Source organism: Neovison vison, chromosome 1, assembly GCF_020171115.1.
Source record: "Neovison vison isolate M4711 chromosome 1, ASM_NN_V1, whole genome shotgun sequence".
NCBI classification, from domain to species: Eukaryota; Metazoa; Chordata; class Mammalia; order Carnivora; family Mustelidae; genus Neogale; species Neogale vison.
In genome coordinates this window covers 210,009,667-210,027,924 of record NC_058091.1, presented here as the reverse complement: position 1 = coordinate 210,027,924, position 18,258 = coordinate 210,009,667, and the positions used below count along the sequence as shown (strand labels likewise).

Here is an 18,258-nt window from a genome sequence, read left to right as displayed (position 1 = left end):
TTTATACAAAATGTGTTTTCTTCTTCAGGACAAATATTTCTTTGAAAGATATAAATTCAGGTAAGGTTCCTCCTGCAATAATAAGATATAATCTAGCTCTTTTAGAAATGCTAAGATTTTTTCTAAAAGGATAAAATAATTTTAAAAAATTTTAAACTGTCATTCTTAATTGTCTGTTTCTATCACTTAAACACATGATTGAAATAATTATAATGCTTTTCCCAACTTTCCCATGAAGATAAAAACAATAAATAATATCCTAATTTAATCATTAAAGAATAAAGTGGCTCATTATTTTTTTCAAGATAGTTTTGTTGTCCAAATACCAGGCTAGTATCCTGACCATTAAATCACATTGTTCAAACAAACATATGTTCTTAAAATTTCCTTTTGTTTGCCCTTGCAATTACCAAAATAGGTTAGTCATGTTGAAAATTCAAAAAGCCCATGCTCTCTCTTTTTCCCCTTTGGTTCAAGAACAATGGGAATAAGCAAGGTGGAACCAGTTGAAAAAAAATAATTACAGTGCTTACAAAACTTGTGTCTCTGATCATCCTACCATCTATAAAATTAACAATGAGCTATAGCAAATGATTAAAAAATCAGGAAAGCAAATGTCTAGAAATACCAGCAACAAACAAAGGCAATTACACTGATGAACAGAAATCTTTTTTTATTATACATTTTTCATTCTACAAAAACTGGAAAGTAGACTAAATTAAGTAGTTAAGAGCACAGGTTTTGGAACAGGATATATCTCAGACAAAGCCAGCCCTGCCAATTAATTACTAGCTCAAGTTGCTTAAACTCTATAAAATGAGGTTGTTGAGGGGTGCCTGGGTGGCTCAGTGGGTTAAAGCCTCTGCCTTCGGCTCAAGTCATGATCCCAGGGTCCTGGGATCGAGCCCCACTTTGGGCTCTCTGCTCAGCAGGGAGCTTGCTTCCTCCTCTCTCTCTCTCTGCCTGCCTCTCTGCTTACTTGTGATCTCTGTCCAATAAATAAATAAATAACCTTTAAAAAAATAAAATATAATATAATAAATAAAATGACGTTGTTGAGAAAGCTGAATTATACAACATAAACAGAGCATCTGGCATAAACTAAGCATACTATCAGTAATATAATCAACACTATGATTAGCTTAAAAGCTTAATACACATACATATTGCTAGGGCAGGTCATTGTACCAAGTGCACAGGTAACGTTGGTACAATAAAAACTTGGTAAGTGAAACCTGGCCTCTTTGGTCTGACCCTTAAAGGTGCAGTCTGAATCTCTCCCCACAGGAGAAAACATTCTGTAGGCCTTATAACATGACTAGCTCAGTAAAATAAGATTACATTCAAAGTGAAAAATATGAATGATTGAATATTGCCATTTAATTTCCTTTTAAGTTTCTGTAATAAGAAGGGAAAAATAAGGAAAACAATAAAGAAAAATAATTTGAGTAAACCATTTCTTTTACTAGAAGGAAATCAATTAAAAGTTGTACTTGGCCTTTCTATCTCCCTTTTTGGACTTAGGAATTACAGATATACAAAGATATAGCTAAAAGTTTTCCACCTGTGTCAAGTGTGTTATGAGTTATAGAATATTGCAATTATTCTATTTTCATGTTCTTAAGGAACTTCAAAGCTCTTAAAACCAAAATTTTATAATGGTAGTTTTAAATCGTATTAAGTTTAATCACAGAATATTATGTGCAGTATTATAACAAACACCTCCATATCTTTTTATTTACTAATTTCTTAACAAATGTTATATGATCCTTCTTGAAAATCATTACATTATTACTTTTAAAATGTTGTCTAACAAAGTGGACTGGAAGAAAACAATTTATTATTAGAGTATGTCCTAAAATTTATTAAATAACTATAAATAAATGATTACTTATACATATAATTAGATTAAGTATTTATCCTGGAATAGTAACATTGTTCTATTTCTATCTTTTTGTTTCCTTTTATGGAATTAATTGGAGGTCAAAAGTTTACAAGATAGGAGCGCCTTGGTGGCTCAGCGGGTTAAAGCCTCTACCTTGGCTAAGGTCATGATCCCAGGGTCCTGGGTTTAAGCCCCTTATGCTCCTTGCCCAGCAGGGAGACTGGCTCCCTTCCTCTCCCTCTGCCTGCCTCTCTGTCTACTTGTGATCTCTGTCTGTCAAGTAAATAAATACCTTTTTTAAAAAAGTTTACAAGATCAAGATGAGGGAAAATAAAACAATTTACTAAAGTGGGATAACTTCATATATGGTATATTTCTGACAATTCTACATCACCTACGCATGATCTCCCTGAGTAAAGATAAAGAAATATACCCTTTGAAGACATTTCCCAAAGGAAGAAATACACAGTTTCACAATAATAGTTATAGACATTAATACTCCACTCTCAATACTGGATAAAACAACCAGACAGAAGATATACATGGAAACAAGGGTTAAACAACACAATAAACTAACTAGATTTAATGGATATATGCAGAACACTATACCTAGCAACAAGTATACACCTTCTGCTCAAGTGTAATTGAGGCATTTTCCAAGATAGGCCATAAGTTAGAACATACATTAATTAAGTCTCAGTAGAGTTGCAAAGATAGGTATCATACAAAATATCTTCTCTGATCACAATGGGATGAAGTTAGAGATGAGTAATAGAAGGAAAACTAAAAAATACACAAATTTGTGAAATTAACACAAACTCCCAATGGATCAAAAAAGAATCACAAGGGAAATTAAGAAATACTTAGAAATGACATGGAAACACAACATATGAAAACTTATGGGACACAGCAAAAGCAATACCAGGGGGAAATTTAAAACTATAAATATAAGCTATAAATATATTTAAAAAACAAGATAGATCTTACATCAACAACCTAACTTTAAAACTTAAGGAACTAGAAAAGAACAAATGAAACCCAAATAGTAGAAGGAGATAGTAAAGACTAGAACAGAGATCAATGAAACAGAGAACAGGAATATTAATTCTATAAAACCAAAAGCTAGTTCTTCAAAAAGATCAATAAACTTGACACCTTTAGAGCTAGAGGAACTAAAAAGAGAGAGAGGAACAGAGAGAGAGAAAAAGAGAAGACTCAAATTATTAACAACTCCACCAAAAAAAGTTAGAACTAAATAAATGGATTCAGTAAAGTTGCTGGATATGAAATCAATATACAAAAATCAGTTCTGTTTCTATAAACTAACAATAAACTATCAAGATGAGAAATTAAGAAAACAATTCCATTTACGATTGCGTCAAAAAGATTTAGGAATAGATTTAACCATATGATTGATTATACCCAAAAGAATAGAAAATCTCAGAGATATTCATACACCCAGGTTCAAAGGAGCATTAGTCACCATAGTTAAAACAGGGAAGTAATCCCAGTGTCCACTGATGGATAACACAATGTAGGACATAAGCGCAATGGAAAATTACTCAGCCTTTGAAAGGAAGGAAATTCTAACATATGCTACGACATGGGTGAACCACGAGGACATTATGCTAACTGAAATAAGCTAGTCTCTAAAAGAAATATACTGTATGATTCTACTTATACAAGGTACTTAAAGTAGCCAAAAATCATAAAGAAAACAGAATGGTGGTTGACGGGCTGGAAGGACAGGGAATAGGATGTTATTTTTTAATGGATATAGAGTTTCAGTTTTACAAGGTAAAAAGAATTATGGAGATGGATGGTGGTGATGGCTGTGCCACATTATGAATGTATTTAATAACACTGAAATATACACTTAAAATAGTTAAGATGGCGAATTTTATCTTTTGTGCATTTTGCCACAATTTGAAAAAACTGAGGGGTGGGGGGACTTTTCCTGGCCAGCCATGTTCTAGGTACCATTTTACAGTGACTAAAACAATTCTCTTCTGTGTATTCATAATCTCTATTCCATCACTTCAAAGACCATAGAGCTCTGGCCACCAGAAAGCTATGAGATACTACTAATAAAGAATAGTCATCATAAAAATAAGGCAAATTGTCAAATTAAAAAACCCAAATCATTAGGAAAGTTTCATAATTGAGTCAAAAATAATCTGAAGTATATTATGGAATTGAAAGTATAAAAATTTAAAAATTAAATAAAATTTATTTTTAGTGCCATGATATTCATGTTGAAGACATTTCATCTATTTTATAAGTATTTGTATGCTTTTACCTAAGATGTGATTACAGGTGGGAAAGATATTTCAGAAGTTTATCTTTTCTAGAAAACTCAACCCATGTTTTGTACTAGTTATTTGACTCATACAGTATATTGGGACTGCTACAATACCATCCTAATATTTGGAAAAAAAAAAAGTTATAGCATAACAACAGCAACAAACCTGCACTGTGACTAAAACATGAATTCACATTTGGCAATTAATCCATGCCTGGCTTCGTTGGACAGAAAACAAATCACTTAGCTAATTTAGAAAATAAGAAGGTTAAAGACCTCTATAAACCCTTGATAAATCAGAATTTTAAACTATGGTTTTCTTCTACTAATAGTTCAAGCATATATTAATGCATAATCTATGTAATATGCCACATCACATCCTGCACAAGAGAAAATATATATATATATATATATATATATATATATATATATATATAATCCATGCCATGTATGTGACTGTGGATCCAAAACTAGAGATGAGTTGAATTCAAAATTTCAACTCAACTTCCTAAAGCACCTAAATACAACTCTATGTAGAAGTTACATCTCATATATTATTAAGACTTTATAAATATCCTGGGTAAATGCTTATGGCTGATACTATGATGACATGACATTTATCATATGAAAATGTGGGCTATGTCTTAGAAGAGAAATTAGGCTTTTTAATAAGTAGGTAAGATTCATAGCAATACTTGATTTACTTTTAGCTGGAGGAATTTCATTTGATTTCTTTTTTTTTTTAATTTTTTTTTAAGGATTTTATTTATTAATTTGACAGAGAGAAATCACAAGTAGACGGAGAGGCAGCCAGAGAGAGAGAGGTAGGGAAGCGGGCTCTCTGCTCAGCAAGGAGCCCTATGCGGGGCTCGATCCCAGGACCCTGAGCTGAAGGCAGAGGCCCAACCCACTGAGCCACACAAAGCGCCTCAAAATCTTTGTTCTTGTACTATTTATTATTATTAAAATTTCCCCCACATAAATCAAAGGAAAATACAAGATTTCCAAGTTGAGGATTCTCATCCAAACACTGTTTTTCTTCCATTCTGAGGATGTGAGTGAAAATAATTTCATTGGCTGTTAATATCTCTAAGAGAATAATGAAGGCAAAATGATTGTCAGAGAAGTCTGCAAGGGTGAATAAACACTCCAGAGGTGTCCCGAAGATAGGATGCTAACATAATATAACTTTATTATTATAATAATAACCTTAATTCACTGGCCACATTCGGGACTACCTGAAAATAAAAATTAAAAAAAGAAGAAAAAAAAACACACAAGAGACAGGCCACATTACTATAACTTCAAATCGTTAATAGCTAAAGAAGTTAATTCTCTTTGGTCCAAAAAAATATTTTCAATTAATCTTATTCATAATCTATACTGATGAATTATCTATTCATAAACTAAGGAGGATTTTACATAAAATGTGTATGTACCTTAAAACTTCCAAATACATGTTCTTGTGTTATTCCTTAACATTTCTTAATAACTTATAAAATGTAAGCATTACATTTTGTCCAACTATCATAAAATTCTCATAATACTCTTGGATTCATGATGAATTCATATTTTAAAGTATCATTAAAATAGCTTATGTGCTAAATTCAAGCATCATATACTAAGCATCATACATTCAGCATTTAATCCTCCCATTATTATGCCTATTTTGTTGAGGAGGGAGCTAAAGCTTAAAGAGGTGAAATAATTTGCCTAGGGGACACAACTGGTTAGCAGCAGAACTGAGCTTGAACTTTTATTTCTTACATTATTTTACCTCTATTGTGAGTATGGTATTAAGAGTTCTCATTTCAAGATGGCTCATGCTGATTACGGGCAAGTTTATGCAGCTCTGGCAGTCCAAGCAGCATCAGCCGTTATAAATGTAGTAGATACCTGTCCTAGATAAGACAGCAAACACTTTGTTATCCTACCTTTGACCCTCATACTCCAACTCATTTCCTGAGTATCCTATGGCAACCAGCCCCTCACCCCACATGCAGCTGCCCGTAATGCATGGATGCCTCAATATAGACCAGACTCAGAAGAGACAACTCTTCTGAGTCCCATTTATATCTACTGTCTAGAATTAGCCACTCAGGATGTTCAAAAGGGTAATTAATGTCTTATTAATAGTGGGCCACTAAATTCTGCTCTGTATTGAACAAATATCATCTGTTACTGAGATGAGCACTGGTTATAATTCACAAAATTTCAATTCTAATTCTAAATCTGACCTTGAGAAAATAGTTTGTTTTTCTTTTTTTCATTAGTTTCTTTGTGTGAAAACAGAGAATATGGGGCGCCCGGGTGGCTCAGTCATTGGGCATCTGCCTTTGGCTCAGGTCATGATCCCGGGGTCCTGGGTCCTGGGATTGAGCCCCGCATTGGGCTCCCAGCTCAGCGGGAAGCCTGCTTGTCCTTCTCCCATTCCCCTTGCTTGTGTTCCCCCTCTCGCTGTCTCTCTCTCTCTGTCAAGTAAGTAAACAAATAAAACTTTTTAAAAAAGAGAGAATACATTATGTATTTTACAAACTTCTGTAGATAAAAGAGATGGTATGTGCAAAAGTACTTTTAAAAGAATAAAGATATTCTAAAATATTCTCATAACTAGTGTGACAAGAAAAAAAAAGCTTTTCTATTAAGAGTAAAATTTCCCCAGTTTCCTTTCTTTTTTTTTTTTTTAAAGATTTTATTTATTTATTTGACAGAGAGAGATTACAAGTAGGCAGAGAGGCAGGCAGAGAGAGAAGGAGCAGGAAGCAGGCTCCCTGCTGAGCAGAGAGCCCGATGCGGGACTTGATCCCATGACCCCGAGATCATGACCTGAGCCGAAGGCAGCGGCTTAAACCACTGAGCCACCCAGGCGCCCCCCAGTTTCCTTTCTAATCCTTCATATTCAGTGGAAAATTCCATAATTATTTACAATGTCTGCTCATCACCAAATTTTTCTATTTTTTCATTCTTTTCCTACTCTCCCAGACACATTTTGACTTTTCTTTATAACTTAACCACCTCTGTTCTTTGCTTTCTCTCTTGCTAACACTTTTTATTACCTTCTCACCAAGATTATACTCCCATTTTAGTTGTCATCTGCATTGTCTTATCTTGCTGTTTAACTTTTTTAAAAGTTTTTATTTCAATTCCAGCTAGTTAGCATGATAATTAGTTTCACATTAGTTTCAGGTGGAATATTAGTTTAATATTAGTGTAATATTAGTTTTTTAATGTATTAGTTTCACGTATACAATATAGTCATTCGACAACTCCATATATCACCCAGTGCTCATCGCAAGTGCACTCCTTAATCCCAGTCACCTATTCTACCCATCCCCTAGCCTATTTTAACGCAATTCAAATAAATGCCTATTATAGACAAGACATACAAGATGAGTAAGAAACAGTCTGACGATGATTATATCATTCTAGTGAGCCAATTGACTAATTCAATGCTATTATTTTCACATGGGTATTTGCTTATTCTTAGCTATACCTCATGTCATTCATTAGACTCTAAAATCAGAGTGCTAGCGTACTGTAATATTTGATTTCCCGTTCCCAGTGAAAGAAACTGAATTCTCATGATAATCTTAGTTATTAGTTTATTTTTTCATATATACTTAATTTCACACTGCATCATATATACTTAATTTCAGGATATAAATACATGGGCCCAAAGTAATTTCAAAAGGTGTTTTACATATAAAATTAAGAAAGAATAAAGCATAATTTCTGCCATTAAAAAATTAAATAGGAAGATTTTAAAAGTGTCTATTTTTAAGTTACCCAAATTGAAAAGGACATTAATTTCAGGAGAACGAAGTTTCCTGGCATTTCTGTTTCTGAAATTACAGAAGCTTTGGGAACTTTCATTAAAGAAAACAAAGAGGAAATACATTTTCAAAGGGGATTTGATCTGGGTAAAGGTAACGAACACAGGAGGCATAGGAAATACTATATGGCAATAGGCTGGGTGTAAACTGGGAAAGAAAAAAAGAAGTGATAAAGGAAATTACATTAGAAACAAAGAAAAACTTTCAGAAAATAAAATCACACACTTCCTTCCATCTATAAATTGCCCTTTCCTCTCCAAGGCTTCCACCTCTCGATTTCCCTGAATTTCTTTTTTTTTTTCTGCACTTCTCTGCATGTTTCTCTTTCATATATCTTCAACTTCCCTATTCTTTTCATCTCAATCTATATACATGCTCAAATTTATTCTATTTTAAAAAGAAGAATGTGGAATGCCTGGATAGCTCAGTCGGTTAAGCGTCTGCCTTCAACTCAGGTCATGATCCCAGGGTCCTGAAGTTAGGCCTTCAGCCCTGCATCATTTACCCGGGGTGGGGGGGGGCTTTCTCAGCAGGGGGTCTGCTTCTCCTCTGCTCTCCAACACCCACTCATGCTCTCTCTCTCTCTCACTCAAATAAAATCTTAAGAAAAAAAATTTTTTTTTCTTTAAAGATTCCATTCATTTGACACAGAGAGAGAAGTCACAAGTAGGCAGAGAGGCAGGCAGAGAGAGAGAGGGGAGGAAGAAGGCTCCCTGCGGAGCAGAGAGCCCGACGTGGGGCTCGATCCCAGGACCCTGGGATCATGACCTGAGCCAAAGGCAGAGGCTTTAACCCACTGAGCCACCCAGGCACCCCAAAAAGAAAAATTTTTTTTTTTTTTGTTAATCCTGAAACTACTCCATGTGGCACCACACACTTCAGCTATTCTCAGTAACCCTTGAGGTGGAAAAATGAATTAAAGCAGCCTTCTGAACCTCACTTTCACCCCCTTCCCAATTCAGGAAAATCTCTGGGTCCTTTTACATACACTTGCTGCAGAATTTAATCTCTGCATTAAATATCCTACTTGGTTCCCATACATTATTCTCTCCTGATTATTCTTCTTCCTCTCCAATTAGTCTCCTTTGAGGCTGCTCTTCATCTACCCAGGCTTAAAGGTTGACTTTCCTCAGGATTCCAACCCCAGGCCCTGCTCTTACTTGTTACATTGGGCAGTTGAATCTATAAATATTTTTCACTATAAATATTTCACTATAATATTTTTCTGTGCTCATAATTTCCAAACCACTGTAGACCTGTCTCAGATGTATAGACCCATATCTCTGACCTTGTATTAGGGCAACTCTATCTGAATGTCACTTAGGCATCTCAAAATTAAACCTGTCCAAGACAAATTGTGACCTTTTCTCCAAAGTTTGTTGCTCTTTCTATATTCCCTCTTTCAGTCAATGATATCACTGCTCACCTCAAATCTAAAATCTGGGAAACTTCTCCTTCACATTCCAACAATTCTACTTACTGTTTGCTATCACCTCTCAACTGGACAATTACACTTAACTTATAAGTAGACTCTATCTCTGTTCTCAGCCTTTTTCAATCCATCCCTATGTTGATGTCAAGTGAATACCTAAAAGCACAAATCTAATCATGTCATGTAGTATTTAAAATCTTTGTGCTTTCATCTAAAACCCTTGATGTACTTCAGGACTTCATAATTTAGCCCCTGCCTTTGTCTTTATCCTTATATTCTATCACTTCATAGTACTATGCCTACAATTCACCTGATCTAAACTACCAGTCACTTCTTGGATTCATGATCATTCCTTTTGAGACTTCATACTAATTATTCCTTGCCCAAAATATCCTTCATTCACCCAGCTTCCAGCCCAGCTCAGACTCACTTTTTCTATAAAGCCTGTCCTAAATCTCACAAGCTGAAAGAAGCATTCCTCCTGAATTGATATTAAAACTAGTATATAACTCAGTTATAATACTATTAACTGTCTATCTTTCCTGTATTTATCCCCTTGAGGGAAGCACAGTTTTGCACTTTGTAAATATTTGATGAAGAAGCTTAAACAATAGGACAACTCTATTTTCAAATATTCTAAAAAAAAAAAAAAAAAGTGAAAAGAAGTCACAGAATTGCAACTTGTCCATCCAAAACGGACCCTGCATTTGACCAAACGAGCAAGCACTAAGTTCTAGAAGACTATACATTATCCTATTCAGCTGGAACTTATTAACAGCATCAACAGCTTCCCAGGTTTAAAAAAAGAAAAGAAAGAAAGAAAGAGTAACCATTATCATAATCCTGAATCCCTAACCTAGAGAACATATGATAAAGCACAACTCTAAAGAGTTAAGGATTAAAAAGGTCAGGCATCTTGTATTGTCAAGACGTCCATTTTTCCCAACTTGATCTACAGATTCAAAGCAATCTTAATCAAAATCCCAACAAATTATTTTGTGGATAGCAAAAACTCATTCTAAAATTTAAATGGAGAAGGTAAAGACCCAGAATAGTCAACACAATATTAAAGAAGAACAAAATTGGAGGGCTGATACTATCCAACTTTAAGACTTACTATAAAGGAAACAGTCAACAAAGCAAAGAGTCAACCCATGGAATCGGAAAGGACATTCACAAATGACACTACAGAGAAAGCGCTGATATCCAAGGTCTATAAAGAACACCTCAAACTCAACATCCAAAAAACAGATAATCATATCAAAAAATGGGCAGATGACATGAACAGACACTTCTCCAATGAAGACAAAAAAATGGCAAGCAACACATGAAAAAATGTTCATCATCATTAGACATCAGGGAAATTCAAATCAAAACCACATTGAGATACCACCTTATACCAGTTAGAACGGCAAAGATTAACAAGATAGGAAACAACAAATGTTGGAGAGAATGTGGAGAAAGGGAACCCTCTTACACTGTTGGTGGAAATGCAAGTTGGTGCAGCCACTTTGGAAAACAGTGTGGAGATTCCTCAAAAAATTAAGAGTAGAGCTACCCTATGACCCTGCAATTGCACTACTGGGTATTTACCCCAAAGATACAGATGTAGTGAAAAGAAGGGCCATACGTACCCCAGTGTTCATAGTAGCAATATTTACAATAGCCAAACCATGAAAAGAGCCAACATGCCCTTCAATAGACAAATGAATAAGGAAGATATGGTCCATATATACAATGGAATATTACTCAGCCATCAGAAAGGATGAATACCCAACTTTTGTATCAACATGGATGGGACTGGAGGAGATCACACTGAATGAAATAAGTCAAGCAGAGAAAGTCTATTATCATATGGTTTCATTTACTTGAGGAACATAAGGAATAACATGGAGGATATTAGGAGAAGGAAAGGAAAAGTGAATGGGAGGAAATCAGAGGGGCAGACAAACCATGAGAGACTGTGGACTCTGAGAAACAAACTGAGGGTTTTAGAGGGGAGGGGGAAGGGGGAATGGGTGAGCCTGGTGGTGGGTATTAAGAATGCAAGTGTTGCGTGGAACACTGGGTGTGGTGCATAAACAGGGAATCTTGAAACACTGGGGAAAAAAGACTGCACACACACACACACACATACACACACAAAGACTATTCTTTTTCGATTAAAAAAAAAGACTATAAAACAATAGTAATCAAGACTGTGTGGTATTGGTGAAAAATTAGACAGTGCAAGAGTGCAACAGAATAGAGAGCCAGAAAAAAATCTACATACATAGTCAACTGAACTTTGACAAAGGAGCAAAGGAAATGCAATAGAGCAAAGATAGTCTCCTCCACAAAAGGTACCAGAACAACTAGATATCCACATGCAAAAACATGAATCTAGACAAAGACCTTATATTCACCACAAAAATTAAAACACATAGATGTTCATAACAGCTTTGTTCATAACTGCCAAAATTTGGAAACAACCAAAATGTCCTTCAGTAGGTGAACATATAAATAAACCATGATACATCCAGACAATGGAATGTAATTCAGTACTAAAAAGAAATGAGCTGTCAAGCCAAGAAAAGACATGGAGAAAATTTAAGTGCATATTGCTAAGTGAAAGAAGCCAATATGAAAAGACTACTTACTGTATGATTCCAACTGAATGATTCTGGAAAAGGCAAAACTATGGAGACAGTAGAAGGATCAGTGGTTGCCAGGGGTGGAGCATAAGAGTGGGACAGATGAAAAGGCAGAGCACAGAGGATTTTTAGGGCAGTGAAAATACTCTGTATGATGGACCATATCATTATACATTTGTTCAAAACCACAGAATGTACAACACCAAGAATGAACTGTAATTTCAACTATGGACTTTGGGTAATTATGAATGTGTAAATGTAGGTTCTTCAACTATAACAAATGTACCACTCTAATGGGGAATGTTATTATGGAGGAGGTTAGGACTATTTGGGGTCAGAAGGTATACTTCTGTACCTTCCCTATAACTGTGTTGTGAATCTACTAAAAAACTACTGCTCTTAAAAAAAATTCTAATAAAAAAAGAAAGAAAGAAAAATCAAAGGGACCTCTGAAACAGTTAACATCAACAAAAAAAGGTCAAAAGCATCCAGTGGATTTAAGGCTCACAGTCATGGCTGTCTATACACAATGAAAGCTTGGGATCTGGGCAGTTTTCTGTAGGAGAGGATCCATAGCTTTTCATAGGTTCTCAGAGGATCCCATAATCTCAAAATCATTAAGAACCACTTATTTACACAGATGAAGTAGGCTCCTCAAAGGGTTTGTTGGTAGTTTCAGGGCAGAAAATTTAAAAACACTGAGAATATTGTACCCATATTTTGCATGTGCTACACTTAAATTGAATAGACTGTAAAATACGTATGTGCCCATTGTTTATCATTTCTTTGATATCTCCAACTACATACAAATTAAAATTATTTAAAACATCAAAGCCACAGAGGAAGAGTTCCCTTGAATCTTAGAGCCATAGAAAAAGGAAGAGCAAATGACATTTAAGACCTATATCTTATGATAGTTAAGACCGAAAAAGCTAAAGTAGTCTGTGAGGTATTATCAACTATCAACAGTATGAAAATACGTTAAATTCACAAGAAATGGAGCGAAAGAGAAACAGGCACAAGAAATAAAATTAATTCTTTAATGGAAATTTTTCAAAATCTTCACTTTGTTAGCTCACTAATCCAATAGGGACAGACTCCTAAATTGGTTTCTTACACTACTTTTAGACCTAAGTGGAAACATACAAAATATAAGGTGTACACAGGTGAGGAGACTCAATTACATTTGGCAAACAGCTGAATCTTTATAGTATAGATCTAGATATCATAAATACATACTATATAAAATGAGAAATTGACTTTTATGATATGCATTATAACAGCTTAGTCTTAAACCCCAGGAAAACAACTCAATGATAGTGCTTAACTGCAATAAACCGTTGTTCCAAATACAGGAACAGCTCTGAGCCAAAGGACTGCACCTGTTCCTGCCATACATATGTGAAACAAACAAGGGAAACCCACAACCACAACTGATCAAGTGCGGTTCCATTCACCACAGAACCTCTAGTAAGCCATGTTTTCAGGAGAGAGGTTAAAAAGATGATGGCATTAAATAACGTGCCAAGGAAACCATGTGCTTGGCACAAGAAGAGAGCTTCTGTTTTTCTCTTTTAATTAAGATGCTGAGAGATGAATATAAAAGCCACTGAGCAGGAAATGTTTCTAAATTGAAGAAATGTAAACAAACAGCGTAGCTTGTCCATGTGGACATCTGAACTGCACTGTAGCTGCAGAAAAGTCACAGAGCTGGACATTCTGGTATGAGAGTAAAATGTATAAGTTCTGCTATCAACTGGGCCTTTAGTAGTCTGATGGTCTCTTTAGTGTTCCTACATAGCTCTATCCCTGAATCTACAGTGAACTCTTTCAGTTTTTCTTCTGGACTATTCTTCACTGTCCTAAAAATTCACCACTGCCTCTACCTTCCATATCCTCAGGTTTAGTTGAGATCATGAGGGTCTAAAAGCCAGGAAGAATGACCTCACCAGAAACAAACCATGCTAGCAGCTTATCTTGGATGTCCAGCTTCCAGAAATGTGAGAAAAGAAAGTTATGTTGTTGAAGTCATGTAGTCTATGGTATTTTGTTATGGCAGCCTAAGCTGACTAACAGAACCATACTTGGAGTAGGAGATTCCATATACCAAACCCAGTTCCAGCTTCACTCAGTAGTACTATCTTTAAGTTAAAGAAGACTAAAGCTGGTTTTGAGCTTTTTTAAAAGTGCTACCTCTCATAAAATAATTATAGAAAACAAAAATAAGTAAATAAAAAAGAAGCATGAAATTATTAACCGGCATAGTGCAGGCCTACTGAAATACATCATCGATGTAATAAAAATGGAATAAAAGATACTTACCACCACCAAGAATGTAAGAATCCTGGTGGTTCCCCCAATGTGATGTTTTTTTCCCATCTTATCTAAAATGAATAAAAGAGATATTAAATACTGTCCTAATAATACCTTTTCCCACAAATATTACAAACCAATATTTTCCCATTTAAAACACTAAGGTAATATATAAGATTTTAATCATTTTCATATTACCCTTTATTCAAGTTTTATAAGTACTCATTTTACATAGTGATTTATTGATTGGCTAGTTTGAGAAGATGTTACCATTACTTTCCTGAATTTGCTTCCCACTGTGCCAGGACTTTTAGGAGAGACTTCTGGAACCTAAGGAATTTCAGGACCTTAAGGCACATCAAAATCACCATTATTAACATCACTACGAAAATCAATTATTACTATTAACCAAGGAATTTGCAAATGACTGGAATTAATATGTGCAGACTCCAAATTACACCTTAAGGATCGAGTTTTTAAATAAATTCCTGATTTGAGGGGATGGAGAGAAAGAAGGCATGTGTCTTCCATAAAGTAAGAGTTTCAAAAAAGCGCCTGGGTAGCACAGTCAGCTGTGCGTCCGACTCACTGAGGTCAGGACATGATCTCAGGGTCATGAGACTGAGCTCCAACCTCAGCAGAAAGTCTGCTTAGGACTCTCTCTTCCTTTCCCTCTGCCTCTTCCCACTCCTCCTCCCACACTCGCATTCTCTCTCTCTCTCTCTCTCTCTAATAGATCAATCCTTTAAAAATTTTTAAAAAGAGTTCAACAGGATGGAAATATTAACTTTACAAATGTTTGTATTTAGATATATATTTACATATATATTCATGTATATTTATATATATTATATTTATATTCCAGATGAGTTGGAGTTCACTATAAAAAATTGAAAACAAGGTCAATATCTCTAAAAATTTGAAACTTCTGACTAAATACTCTTTACAAATTAAATTTAGAAGTTGGAAAGCTGGGAGGTATTTATACAGTGTCTTTTCTAAGCACTGATAGCAGTAAACACAAAAGATAAAAATTTTTGCATTCAAGAAGATGATACTTTAGTACAGAAGACATATCATAAACAAAAAAAAAGGCAAAATATAAAAAGGAGAGGGAGAGAAATTATTTTTATATTAGAAGTAGAAAGTGATAAATGCTAAAGAGAAAAACAAAGCAAGGAAGGAGGACAATGAAAATGGAAAACAATAAGAAGTAAGCTATAATTTCAATTAAGGTGATCCAGAAAGCCCTCAAAAACAATCTTTAGGCAGGGGCGCCTGGCTGGCTCAGTCAGAAGAGCATGCAGCTCTTGACCTCAGGGTCCTGAGTTCGAACCCCATGGTGGATACAGAGATTGCCTAAATAATTAAATAAATGAATAAATAAGAACTTGAAAACAACAACAACAATCTTTATGTATAAGTATGATTTCGTTTTTTAGTTTAAATAATTAGGGATGCTTGAGTGGTCCAATCAGTTAAAAGTCCAACTCCTGATTTCAGCTCAGGACATGAGCTCAGGATCATGAGATCAAGCCCTGGGTAGGGCTCTGCACTAGGCATGGAGCCTGCTTAAGATTCTCTCTCCCTCTTTTTCTGCCCTTCCCCCTACCTGCACATGTGCATTCGTATTCTCTCTAAAAACAATTAATTAAAAATTATTTAACAATTCCAGTCAGCAAAATATGCCCTTAGGCCCTTAACATATCTAGGAAATAAACAACCACATAATTATAAATTTCAAGAAAAAAAATTAAGGAATCCTTTCTATCACCTACTGTGGAAGAACCTAGAAATTCTTGTCCCAAAAGGATTAAAATAAATAAATAAAAGTTTAGGATAGGACTTGAGAAGGTAGCCCAAAATGTTAAAAAAAAAAAAAAAGAAAAGAAAGAAAAGAGGTAACTCTCTAAGGTAAAGATAGGAAACTAAAATCACCAGAATCATCATTTTTTAAGAGTTCTTAAACATAGAAAATGTAAATCAATGGGAACTTTAAAGTAATTTGCTCTCAAAAAACAAAATTTTCTGAAAGTGAGGAAATTATATATGTGATAGCCATTTTTTGAAAGAGCTAAAGAAGAAATCCTAGGGATTAATGAACTTGAATTCATAGACTAAGTATCAACAATGAACCAAAACATTTTATATTATATAAATAAAAGCCAGATCCTAACTTGAATTCTCCTAAGAGTAATACAAATAATTTTTTTATCTATGCTATCTTCTATCTGAATTTCTGTTAATTATTATTGTTACCTTCTTGGTTCATGAAAAAAATAAGAAATGGTAGTACTTCATGAGTCTGAGGATAAATGAAACTCTGATGTCCTGTTAAATTTAAAACTTAGTCAAAAACCTATTTCTCATCTTTCCATCTTTTCTTCTACCATTTGTTCACTAGTTGGTGTCTTCTTGAAATGGCATAATAATGAACCTTACAGAGATGTCCCAGACGCATAAGTATTTCTAATCCCCGGAATCATCCTAATTATATAAACAGCAAGTTTTTCAAGGGAGCATCCCTACATTTTATCTCAATTTATCCTAACTTGACAGATTATGACTATGAAATAAAGCAGACAGCACAATGCTCAATCAAAAGGAGACTGTGAAATGACTTGGGTTACAGTTAAAGTAGCATGACGAGGTCTCACTGCTGAACCGTGCTGGAGGAGGGATCGACTCAGTCTAACGTGAGTCCTCCTGTGTTATGGCTGGTGCTCAGCAGTTCCATCCTGCACTTTCACAAGCAACCACAAGCAAAAGTAATTGAGAAAAGTACCTACACAGTTTACACTCAATATGGACTTTTGTGAAAGAAGTTTAAAAGTAATGCGTTTGTTTTTTTCCATTTGTATTTTCAACAGTATTATGTCTTATGTTCATCAGAGCAGCTCAAAATACCTCCCATATATCATCTTTTTCATCCTTATAATAGTCTTTACTACATAACATTCACATTTCTCACTTTAAATTCCAAGTAAGTGGCAGACACAGCTAAAATTTTGGCCCATCATATTGAAAGTAACACAAAAGCCATCCTTTATAGTTATTGAATAAACAACAATTAATGCTTTAGGTTATTCCTGAGAAGAAATGGTTATATGTAAGAATATGTTTCCATAGTGAATGGGTTTTTGTTTTTGTTATTGGCCTCCAAACTAGTTACTATTTTAGGTATTATTTGTTTATAGGAAGCATGAGATGATGCTAAGAAAAACAGAACCAGGTTTCTGTAGAACCCTGATCTATAGAAAACTAAGGCGTATTCATTGCCACATTGTTAGAAACAATGAAAATTAGAAACAACCTGAAAGTATTCACCAACTGTGAATGTAAAATAAAATTTTATACTTACATACTATAGAAGAATGGCAATCATTAAGAAGAATATGACATATCTACATGGAAAGAGAGCCATGTTTTTTTTTTGCCATGTTATATTGGCTTTTCAAGTTTGAGATCTGGAGGATTATGAACAATATGTATAGTGTATAACTTTTTTTTTGATGACTTTTTTACTGGAGGAAGGGGTGGGAGGGGAAAGAATGAATCTTAAGCAGGCTCTATACCCAGTACACTGTGTGACATGGGGCTTAATCTCACAATCCTCAGATCAGGACCTGAGCTGAAATCACTTAACCAACTGAGTAAGCCATGTACCCCTAAACCTTCTCTATTTAAAAGAAATTGTGCATATATGTATGTGTGCATTGGGGTACATACATATTAAAGAAAGCATACCAAACTTAAGGCTATTAATCTCTGGAAAAGGGTAAAGGAAGACTTTCATTTTAAAATCATATTCATCTATATAGTTTAATTTTTTTTTCTTACTAAACATGTATTAATGACGG

At 34.7% G+C, this 18,258-nt stretch overlaps 1 protein-coding gene across 5 annotated transcripts in view; it reads right to left on the bottom strand.

The window, feature by feature from the left end:
• SSBP2 (single stranded DNA binding protein 2) overlaps positions 1–18,258 on the bottom strand; it is a 330,924-nt gene that overhangs the window by 192,571 nt on the left and 120,095 nt on the right. For all 5 annotated transcript variants that reach the window (XM_044266152.1, XM_044266159.1, XM_044266141.1 and 2 more), the window contains exon 3: positions 14,408–14,469. In XM_044266152.1, coding sequence (XP_044122087.1) covers positions 14,408–14,469 — 62 coding nt within the window. The remainder of the gene's footprint in view (positions 1–14,407; positions 14,470–18,258) is intronic.